Source organism: Rattus norvegicus, chromosome 8, assembly GCF_036323735.1.
Source record: "Rattus norvegicus strain BN/NHsdMcwi chromosome 8, GRCr8, whole genome shotgun sequence".
NCBI lineage: Eukaryota > Metazoa > Chordata > Mammalia > Rodentia > Muridae > Rattus > Rattus norvegicus.
Genome location: NC_086026.1, coordinates 84,782,028 through 84,794,203, shown reverse-complemented (window position 1 = coordinate 84,794,203; position 12,176 = coordinate 84,782,028). Strand labels below are relative to the sequence as shown.

General features: G+C 39.9%; 1 protein-coding gene across 6 annotated transcripts in view; it reads right to left on the bottom strand.

Moving 5' to 3' along the window:
* Myo5a (myosin VA) overlaps positions 1-12,176 on the bottom strand; it is a 168,041-nt gene that overhangs the window by 66,361 nt on the left and 89,504 nt on the right. For all 6 annotated transcript variants that reach the window (XM_039080847.2, XM_039080851.2, XM_039080852.2 and 3 more), the window contains 6 exons: positions 11,824-11,921; positions 9,174-9,260; positions 8,986-9,094; positions 3,836-4,047; positions 2,912-3,068; positions 405-644 (listed from right to left, as the gene is read on the bottom strand). In XM_039080847.2, the coding sequence (XP_038936775.1) occupies positions 405-644; positions 2,912-3,068; positions 3,836-4,047; positions 8,986-9,094; positions 9,174-9,260; positions 11,824-11,921 (903 nt within the window). The remainder of the gene's footprint in view (positions 1-404; positions 645-2,911; positions 3,069-3,835; positions 4,048-8,985; positions 9,095-9,173; positions 9,261-11,823; positions 11,922-12,176) is intronic.

Sequence of the window (12,176 nt, the reverse complement as noted above, 5' to 3'; positions counted from 1 at the left end):
TGAATCCTATTTCATTGTGGGCCTTGTCCCCTTGCTGTCCTTATCTCTTCCATAGACATTCTTAGTTACCTTTAGATCATTTGCATGTGCTAGAATACTACTTAGTAACTACTGCTAAGCAATAGAATTTCCTCTCTGCAAACAGACTGTGGGCTTCACAGACACACGGACATTTTCCTGCTTCTCCTGCCACTGCAGTGCCAAACAACTGTTGGAGAGTGCGCACAAACAGAGAAGTGGTGAAAGAGGTCTGCAAAGTATAAATTACAATGTGACTCAAGATCAAACAGGTGTGGAGTAGGCTGTGTTAAAAAGATCCTGTCTGTCCCTGAGACTCACGCAACTAAGAACAACCCCAGTGGATCCCTTCGATGTGCTCTAGCTTCAGGGCTCCTTTAAACCACCTGCTCATCCACTTTGCGTTGCAGCTGCATAATCTTGTTTTCCATGCCAATATGGAGCTTCTTGTAGCGTTCCACAGAGCGAGCCTCAATTTTGAGTTTCTTCAGCTCACGCTTGGCCATCATCCGCCGGAAGCAGCATTGAAGGTAGATGATGGCTTTCATGGTCCTCTTATAATGTGTACGAGCCAGCCAGCCACGGACACGTTTCTGAATGATGACTGCTTTGTGCTCACGGAGTATCTGCAGAAAAAGGAAGATAACCTGAGACTCTAGACTAGACTCAAAGTTCAAGTCTATCTGCCTAAGTGTGTCAAATTGAGAATCCATACCTCGAGAGGAAGAAAAAATTAAATCAACTGTGTTCTTATGTGGATTATAAATCATAGAAATATAAAGGCAATATCTCAATATATCAGTATAGTCCTTTCCAAATTCCAAATAAACTTTCAATGTCCACTTTTCTAATTACATTTTATTGTGTGTGTGGGGACACACACACACACACACACACACACACACACACACACACACACAACTACTAACAAAACAGAATTGGAAGCAATCTAAATAAAAAAATACCAGATTGCCAAAAGAAAAAAGTTCTATGAAGAACACAAAAAAATGCATCAGTTTCTTTACTGGTATATGATTTCTGCTGGTAGGAGGTCTTATAAAACTAAAAACTAGGTACTTTATGAACTATGTGTTATTAAAATAGATTTTGCCACTGCACTGAGTCTCTGTGTGCTAAGTTGGTACATGAGGTCATGGGGACAGCCAGTAAGTTGGCTGATATAGTGAAAGGTTATTAATGACTTATTGACTCCACCCTTGAACACAGGAGGTGACATTGTTTTTGTTTGTTTGAGATAGGGTCTCTCTAGGTAGCCCTGGTTGGTCTGGTTGTAGACCAGGCTAGCCTCAAAACTATGGAGATCCAACTGCCTCTGCCCATTTAGTGCTGGGATTAAAGGTGTGTGCCACCTTCCTCAGCCTAAAGTTGATGATGTACTTGTTGGCCACATTTCAGGTGTATCATTCTAGGATTTCCTATTGCTGCTGTTTTGAATGCAGCAGGAATCTGTTACGGATGCCAAGGTAAAGGAACAGAGTTTAAAAGAGAAAGCTAAAAGCAAGAAAATGTAACATAAAGTCATGATAGTCTTTTTAATACATACATACACACACACACATGTTTTTAAAAAGATTCGTTGGTGATCTCTGATCTACAGAGTAACATCAATTATTCTAAGATACAAAGGTCACTTTGAGGACAGAGTGTGGCTTAGTAGACAAGTGCATGGTTATTATGCATGCAGTCTTGAATTCAACCCTGGTGCCACATGCAAAAAAGATTTGTGAGGCTTGGAGGATGGCTTAGTGCATAAGAATTGCTTGCTATACAAACAGGAGGATCTTTGTGTGAATCCCCAGCACCCACATAAAAACCCAAGAATAGACACTTATCTCCATAACCCCAGAACTGGGAGATGGTGACAAGCTGATCTTGGGAGTTTGCGTGCGGGCTGACTAGCCTGGCCAAGACAATGAGCTTCGGGTTTAGTGAGAGACACTGTCTCAAGGTAACTGAAGTCCTGCTCTGGTCTCTACATATGTATGTACAACTTGCACACACACACACACACACACACACACACACACACACACACACACACACACTGAATTAAAGACGTACCACATTCTAGTCAATATAACTTTAAACATACAAATATATCTATTTCCTCTTCACCATAATGAATTTTTCTAAGTTTTTCTCCTTAGGTTTATCTTCTGTCATATATTTAACCTATTTGTGTAGCTTATCTCTCTATATCTGTCTGAATAATGGTCCCCAATAAAGTCCTAATACCTAGAACTTGTAATTGTGATCTTATTTGGAAAAAGGGACTTCACAGATATGACTAGGTTAAAGATCTTGAGATGGGGATGTTATCCTGGATTATGAAGGTGGGATCTAAATACCATAATTTAAAAAAATCTTTAAAAACAATTATTTTGTGGGGGAACATACTTGTCGGCTGATTGTTTCCTTCCATGCTGTGGGTTCTGGGGATCTAACCAGCCCCATCATTGTTTCATAAGAGACAGATGATATAAAGATAGAGCAGAGATAGAAGCAATGTGGTCACAGGTGCGGGATTGTAGGCCACCACTGGGAGGAACGATGAATGCTTATATTTTGGGCTTTTAGGGAATGTGATACTGCTGATATCCTGATTATAGTCCAGTGGTTCTGGACTTTTGGCCTCCAGAAGGCTGAGAAAATAAGCACGATTGTTTTTAGCAACCAAGTTTGTGATTTTCGTTTCACATTCACTTATTCAACTTTAAAAGCTGTACAGACAAACGGAAATGGGACGTATATTTTCTTCTGTGTTGTCTACATGGCTTCTTTGCCCACAGCCATCTAGATGGCACTAAGTACAGATGGAGAATGTGATTAGTATTGCTGGAATGCATGAACAGCCTTGAGAACAGTGTCTTACCTTGCGATACCTATTTCTTGCCAAGTAGCCTCTCAAATAAGACTGAAGAACAATGGTGGCAGCTCGTCTAATCTTGTACTTCCTGCGGACCACATACATGCGCCAGTACTTCTGAATGGTGGTTGCTGCCTTGGTTCTGCGCAGAAACTTAGCATAGCTGCCCAAAGACAAGAGTGGTGCACTGTCACTCACCAGGACTGCGAACCGTCAATGTCAGTGTCTTAGGTATCCCGAGAAGAACCTCACTGTATTCTAATATTCACCAAGATAAGCACTTATGCTCACGTGTGTTCAGCAATGTGTAGCTTCTGAACTACTTTCTCATTGGGGTTTCCCTAATTTTGAAAAGCAGGATGTCCCATATTGCCACATTTTACAGAAAAGAAAAGAAGTTCATAACACTTTCCTCTTTCTAGGACAGGATCGTAGTTCCCTTCACACAGCAAACTGATGCACACTGTAATTCCAAACTTACCTTACTGTTATTGTAGATCACTTTTCAAGTAACATCTTTTCCTGAATCTGAGTATACGTGCTTCACCATTAATTCACTTTCACTTGTACCTCTATGTATTTCATTATTTCATACTGAAATATGATTTTTTGCTAGAATTTTCTTAGTTAATTGCTCTCAGTAGAGACAAGATTATCTGTCTCATATTCGTGGTTCTTTTAATTTACATACAATTTCTTCAAGCTCCATGTTAAAGTAGAAGGTGTACAAATTCTAAGGACCTAAGTCGGTAGCAATTCAAATCTTTACTATCATAAATCTACGTAAGAATTTACTCTTTTAAATTGTCTTGTGAGCTAATTTGCTAAGCTTTGAAACTAACAGTGACTGTGACACTATCTTCTCACTGGGACCTGTCCAAGAGTGGACCATGCGCTAGAGGAGGCCCATGAGGCCATAAGGAGACCCACCATCGAGCCTGATAGCCACGCACGTATCGCTGCACTGTGATGGCTGCCCTCTGCATACACAGGTATCTCTTCCTCAGCAGCCACCCACGAATCGTCTTCTGGATCCGGATGCAGGCCGCCCTCAGTTTGTCAGCCCTCAATTTTTCTAGATAGGCCACTTGACCAGCACGAAAAAAGATCTTTGTCTTACCAAACTGGTATTTATCCTTGTCCTATGTTAGGGGAGAAATAATAAATATAAGGAGAAATAATGACCTTATAAAAGAAATTAAAGATAGAAAAAAATCTAGAATTAGAATCAGTAAAAAGATGAATCTATCATCTAAACCCTGATCTACATTTCAACGAACTAATGGAGCCAGATTGTTGATCCTTTATAAGTTGTGTAAATAAAAAGGATTTTAGAGAAAATGGTAGCCTAAGAGTTATTTTCCAGAATTATTCTACCTGGAGTTATTATCTGAGGCCTCAAACTGGTTGTGGGTTCTATGCAGCTACTATTTGCTTGTTTGGACTTTAAACATCTCAAGGAAATGGAGATGTTGACACTCCCTTTGAGTGACCCGCTGTAAGATTACATCAGGCAATACAATCCTTGAGCAGCTGAAGAGACAAAAACACCAGTATGACGAATAAGGCAGGAAGAAAAACACAGAAAATAAAAATTAAAAACAAAACAAAAACAACCAATAACCAATCCTTCCAAATCTCTGTGTTCGTACTAAGGATAAGTGTCTACACAGTGTACCTCAACAGTCTCCAAAACTACATATGCCTCGTGAGGGTGCCTACCACCTTCCACAGGTATACAAGATCTAGAAGCTTTTCCATAAGAAATACAGTCATGCATGCTGCTTTTGTAAGCAGAGCTGTAGGGTAGGAAGAGATATGCATGTGATTGGGGTGATCTGCCTCAGGTGTAAGCATGCAAATCATTACCTACTTTCATATCAAAAAAGGAAGACTTTACATATATTAATTACTACTGTGTCTGAAATTCTAAGCAAAATACAGAGAAACTCAGTTTTTGCACATATCCCTTTAAACATGAAGCTAAAAAATTAGAAACTATAAAATATATTTGAAAAGCCTAAAATGATACAATAACATTTACACAGGAACCCTAGCTAGGTCCTTTTCCCCTGAGGAGCTCAGCTACTACCTCTGCCTCCACTAGGTCCAGGTCAGACCCCCCAGGGGCTGGGGGAGGAGGCAGCTGCATGAATGTCTCAGCTCTCTGCTTCATATTCCCATCTGAACCCAGGTTAGAAAGGAGTGGGGCTAAACTGAAAAAACAAAACAAAAAACCCCAAAACCACAATAAATCTTAAAAATCAGAACTAAAATGGGATCCTTAGTTCTTTCAAAGGGGAAAAATATCAAAAAAGAATTACATTTAATCAATAGCTAGTAATTATGAATGAGTACTTCATAGTAAGGTACAAGAAAAATAAATTTTAAGCAACCTTTGCATGAATTTCAAACTCATCAAGACTCAGATTAGAGATTTTTCTATGTGTACTGTGTAGGCCCAGGGAACTGTTAGAAATGATAATGGAATTTAGCTAGTGATACAATATTTGCCTAGCATTGCAAAGCCCTGGGTTCTATCTACAGAATAGAAAAAAATAAAGTATAGGAGAGAAGGTGGTTAAGTTATTGGGCCCATCCTAGACCAACTGAATGAGAAATTCTACAGGTAGAGGCTAGCAATCTGTGTCTCGCAAACCCTTCAGGTGACTATACAAAATCGTCAGGCTGTCTACAGCATCACCATCTATCCCTAACAATTTGTCTTCTGTCTCATACACAACTCTTACCTCATAAAAGACCACCTTATTGTTTCTTTGTTTTTAAAGAAAAAAACTGTGTGTGAGAGTTTTGCTTGCATGTACATAATGTTCACTTTGTCATGACCAGTGTCTGTCCAGTGTCTGTAGAGTCCAAAAGACGCTGGCTCCCGTGGACTGGAAGGATGGCCATGACATGCCACGTGGGTGCTGGGAACCAAACCTATGTCCTCTGCAAGAACAGCAAGTGTTTTTAACTGCATCTCTGTCTAGCTCTAAAGATTTACTATTACAGATTTATGTGTATGTGTCTATGAGTATATGAATGTATGTGGTGACAGAAGTCAGAAGGCCTTGGATCTCTTGGAGCTGCAGTTGCAAGCTATCCAGTGTGGGTGCTGGGAATCGAACTCAAGTCCTCTGTAAGCAGGAACTCTTAAACATTTCTCCAGCCACATTAGCAAATTCTGTTTTTTCTACTTCTTTATAGCTTAATTCCATTTTTATCCAAACTTACCCATTCTTCAGGAATTGACTCAAATCTGATATCTCATAAAATTATTCTTCCTCTTCATAATGGGATATGGTTTTGACTTCCTTTGATTTCTCTCCTGCTTCCTGTGCATTGTATTTAGTCATGTTTATTCTTCTAAGATTTTCAGTTATATGTGTGCAAGTGTGTGTCTGCCCCCATGTCCTTCATGGATGTAAAAGTGTAAATGGCTGAGAAGGCCAGAGGTGCCGGTTCCCTTGGGAGTCAGAGTTACAGGTGGTTGTGGGCTCAAATCTTCTTGAGTCAAGTCTATGCTCTTCTACTGAGCCATTTCTCCATTCTTTACCCAATATGCGATATAGACATAATCTAAATGCTCATCTTTAAAAAGCATTCATTTTCTTTAAAAATAAAAACGGACTTTCCCCTTTAATTATATCTGGTGTTTGGCAGGATTAATATAGTAAATATGGCCATTTTACCAAAAGCGATCTACAGATTCAATGCAATCCCCATCAAAATACCAATCCAATTCTTCAGAGAGTTAGACAGAACAATTTGCAAATTCATCTGGAATAACAAAAAACCCAGGATAGCTTAAACTATCCTTAATTATAAAAGGATTTCTGGTGGAATCACTATCCCTGAACTCAAGCAATATTACAGAGCAATAGTGATAAAAACTGCATGGTATTGGTACAGAGACAGACAGATAGACCAATGGAACAGAATTGAAGACCCAGAAATGAACCCACACACCTATGGGCACTTGATTTTTGACAAAGGAGCCAAAACCATCAAATGGAAAAAAGATAGTATTTTCAGCAAATGGTGCTGGTTCAACTGGAGGTCAACATGTAGAAGAATGCAGATCGATCCATGCTTATCACCCTGTACAAAGCTTAAGTCCAAGTGGATCAAGGACCTCCACATCAAACCAGATACACTCAAACTAATAGAAGAAAAAGTGGGGAAGCATCTCGAACACATGGGCACTGGAAAAAATTTCCTGAACAAAACACCAATGGCTTATCTCTAAGATCAAGAATCGACAAATGGGATCTCATAAAACTGCAAAGCTTCTGTAAGGCAAAGGACACTGTTGTTAGAACAAAACGGCAACCAACAGATTGGGAAAAGATCTTTACCAATCCTACAACAGATACACAAAGAACTCACGAAGTTAGACTGCAGGGAGACAAATAACCCTATTAAAAAATGGGGTTCAGAGCTAAACGAAGAATTCACAGCTGAGGAATGCCGAATGGCTGAGAAACACCTAAAGAAATGTTCAACATCCTTAGCCATCAGAGAAATGCAAATCAAAACAACCCTGAGATTTCACCTCACACCAGTCAGAATGGCTAAGATCAAAAACTCAGGTGACAGCAAATGCTGGTGAGGATGTGGAGAAAGAGGAACACTCCTCCATTGTTGGTGGGATTGCAAACTGGTACAACCACTCTGGAAATCAGTCTGGAGGTTCCTCAGAAAATTGGACATTGAACTACCTGAGGACCCAGCTATACCTCTCTTGGGCATATACCCAAAAGATGCCCCAACATATAACAAAGACACATGCTCCACTATGTTCATCGCAGCCTTATTTATAATAGCCAGAAGCTGGAAAGAACCCAGATGCTCTTCAATAGAGGAATGGATACAGAAAATGTGGTACATCTACACAATGGAATATTACTCAGCTATCAAAAACAATGACTTTATGAAATTCATGGGCAAATGGATGGAACTGGAAAATATCATCCTGAGTGAGGTAACCCAATTACAGAAAAACACACATGGTATGCACTCATTGATAAGTGGCTATTAGCCCAAATGCTTGAATTACCCTAGATGCACAGAACACATGAAACTCAAGAAGGATTACCAAAATGCAAATGCTTCACTCCTTCTTTAAAAGGGGAACAAGAATACCCTTGGCAGGGAAGAGAGAGGCAAAGATTAAAACAGAGACTGAAGGAATACCTTCAGAGCCTGCCCCACATGTGGCCCATACATATACAGCCACCCAATTAGACAAGATGGATGAAGCAAAGAAGTGCAGGCCGACAGGAGCCGGATGTAGATCGCTCCTGAGAGACACAACCAGAATACAGCAAATACAGAGGCGAATGCCAGCAGCAAACCACTGAACTGAGAACAGGACCCCCATTGAAGGAATCAGAGAAAGAACTGGAAGAGCTTGAAGAGGCTCGAGACCCCATATGTACAACAATGCCAAACAACCAGAGCTTCCAGGGACTAAGCCACTACCCAAAGACTATACATGGACTGACCCTGGACTCTGACCCCATAGGTAGCAATGAATATCCTAGTAAGAGCACCAGTGGAAGGGGAAGCCCTGGGTCCTGCTAAGACTGAACCCCCAGTGAACTAGATTGTTGGGGGGAGGGCAGCAATGGGGGGAGTCTGGGGAGGGGAATACCCATAAAGAAGGGGAGGGTGAAGAGTTAGGGGGATGTTGGCCCGGAAACTGGGAAGGGGAATAACAATCAAAATGTAAATAAGAAATACTCAAGTTAATAAAGATGGAAAAAAAATCTGGTGTTTTTCATAACTAAGTACTAAAATAATTTTTGTTGACAATGATCAAATTATTTAAAGGGCTGCACCTCAAGTCCAAGTGCAGCCTTTATAACAGCTGTCCGGTGTTGGCTATCAGCATCCAATTCCTTCTCTCACACTAAACACAGTGAGTCTCACTTGACCTTATGTCAGCTGTTCCCCTACTTAAAACTACCTGTCAAATAATCTGGGTCATGCTGCTTAACAGAGAAGTTTGCAGGGCCTTTCTGCTCAGAATGACAAGACCTTTCCAGAAACAGTGAAGTGAAAACCGTTCTCACCAGTATCAGTTTCTCTAATACATTCTGGCATGTTTGCTTTCTATCTCCCAGCACATCCTTTTGCTTCATTAGGACCCGGTACCGGCTGAAAAACTCTTGATAAGTCCACCTAGAAAAGAATCCCATATGAGCTTATCATTCAAGAACTGCTCTCAGAAGGCTCGGCTCCATTGGAATCCTGGGCTCACCTTGAGGGAAACCCTGCTGCGCTGATCCGGATGGTCTCCAGGACACCACATGCTCTTAGCTGCTGTACTGCTCTCTTCTCATCAAATCTGCATAAAGAAACAAAAAACGGTTAGCTCACAAAAGACCCAGACCACCAAAGGTTAAATTATTTTGTGAAGAGCCAAGCAGATGAACTAGAAAACAAAGTCAAAAGCTGGAACAGTGATCAAAATGGAAAACTCCATGAAACAGCAGGGAAGAGATAGATAATAAAAAATAGACTGTGGCTAGCTCCTCCACTTGACACTACAGTCTCAACAGAAAGTCCACTGGACATACTCAAAGTAAAGAAGACAGGCTTCTCCCTCACTGTGCCCATCCTGTAATGAGTGTGTAATTATGGCTTAGACTGAAAATGCTCAGACACCATCAGCTGAGCACATGGCCCTCCCCTGGGATAAACATCAATGAACCTGAAAGGATAAATTAAATACACCCAATTCAGTTATTTTTTTTTAAAACCCAACATCTTTGTTGTTCTATAAGCTACTTACAGTGCACATATGAAGCATTGTTGTATTTAAAGCTATAAAAATAGTTATTTTGCATTACATTTCACATTTATTTCATCATAAAGATGGTGGTTTGAATGAGAATGACCCCAATATGCTCATATATTTGAATGCTTGGGAAGGATTAGGAGGTGTGGCCTTGTTGGAGAAGGTGTGTCACTGGGGTTTCAAAAGCCCTTGCCATTCCCAGTTAGCTTTGCCTGTTTGTTTCTGCATCATGTTTGTTCATTAAAATGTGAGCTCTCAGCACTGGTGCAGCATCACGCCAGCTTGTCTCAGGCCATGCTCCCCACCAGATGGTTCTGTGCTCTAATCCTCTGCAACCGTGGGCCCCAAATTAGTTTCTTTTATAAGTTGCCTTGGTCATGGCATTTTTGTTATATCAAACAGAAAATGAACTAAGACAATAAAAAGAAAAAGAAGCTAATGTTTAAATGACATCAAAGAAGCATCAGAAAATTCTTCTAGCCAGGTGACTACTCCTGTTGGTAGTAAGCTCTGAGTATGATTAAGCTCTGAGTGTCTATCCAAGTCATTCCTGTACTGTCTTCTCAGGTCTCAGATTGCTGGTAAGAGACGGGGCTTACTATATAAGTTCACAGTCAGGATGGCAACTTCTTCCTGTTCCTGCTTCCTCCCAGGGAGATGATCTAGATGATGATGAGGAATACGGCAGTCTTCCAGAACTGACCTGAAATCTCAGGCAGAATCTGCACAGGAGGACCAGCGAGACCATACTCGTCATACACTGGAGTGTAGACACTGCAACCTTGGGTATACATGGCTAATCTTTTTTGTCTACTTATTTATTTATATTCTATTACATATAAATGGATGTTTGCCTGCATGTATATCTATACAACCCCTGAGTGACTGGTGCTCACAGGCCAGAAGAAGGTGTCAAATGACCTGAAACTAGAGTGACAGATGACTGAGCTGTCATCAGAGTGTGGGGGAATAAACCCAGGTACCACAAAAGAGTAGCCAGTGCTCTTAACAGCTAAGCCATCTTTATAGCCTCATGGCTGGTCTTTTAAAAATATATTTTAAAATTCTTATTTGGCACACAGTAGCTGTGATTATTTATGGGGTAAATAACCCTATAATGTGATTTTCAATTCATATGCATAATGATCAAATCATATTCTTGATCTTTCGATCCACAAATCCCTCTAGAATCATTTTATTTAAGGATGTACAGAAATATCTGGTAAAACAGATTTGTTAAAAATTGTTGTTATGGTACATAGGAAGGATTTGAGAAAGGAAGGCTGGGAGGGACTTGTAATTTAATTGAAACATTTTAACTGTTGTAACAACCTTAATAATTTATCCATAGTAGATGATTTAAATAGATTGTGGACTATCTATACCATAAGATACCCTGCAGCCATTCAATCAATAATGAAGGCCTTTAAATACTAATCTAGGATCTGTCCACAGTTAATGATGTTAAAAGTAGCAATTATAGCATGTGACCTTACCTTGTTAGATCTCTCTCTCTCGTTCTCTCTTTCAAACACAAACACACACACACACACACACACACACACACACACACACACACACACACACACACACACACAAGTAAATGCTAACTAGTCCAGCACCTATACCAATTCACACTGCTCATCTCCTAGCATTAGCTCCTAAAAACTGTCTCAACAACATATATGGATTACTTTTAAACTTAGAGAAATATTTGTATTTTGAAATTATCTCCAGAGATTCATTTTCACCTCTGACTTAGTATCTGAAGTAGAAGATTTTGATAAACATTCTCTGGCTTCAACAGATAAAAAGTACCAGGTAAGCCTTGGCCAAAGAAGCCTTAGCCCAGCCAGCTCTGCTTTTAACTAATGTCCAAATTAACAAAAGGTCAGAAAGATCTCCAGCAGAGAGAGAGAGTCAAAACAGAAAAACAGAACCAAAGATACGTCATTGGCCTCAAATTTTCAACTCCTTAGAAAGCTAACTGTTAATTTGTTTTTATATTGTCAAAAGGAAACAAGAACTGGAAATTTTGAGAACTGGATTCCTTCTACAAGACATGAAGGTTTTCCCCAAAAGTCTTTCTCCTTATTTCACTTTGACTTACGTGAATGGAAACTTGAAATCATTGGGCTTAATACAGCGAACATAGTGAGGAGTAGTGGCGTTAAGGGTTTCCATAAGCAGGTGAAGGGAGTTTCGAAACTGCATGAAAAGGTTTTAAAAAAATTAGTTTTGTTAGAGAAAAAAGACAATTTAAAATTCTCCTCCTTTAACATATTGAAGATGACATAGAGATTCATAAACTATGAATTTAAAGTCATCTTCACAGGGAAGTGGTTACTAAACAAGAATTCTAGGGGTTTCACTTACCTTTGCCTAAACTCCACATGTTCATTCTACTAAATATGCATGTACCTTTATTCTGCTGCTTTCCATAGCTTCTTGTAAGTTCCACTA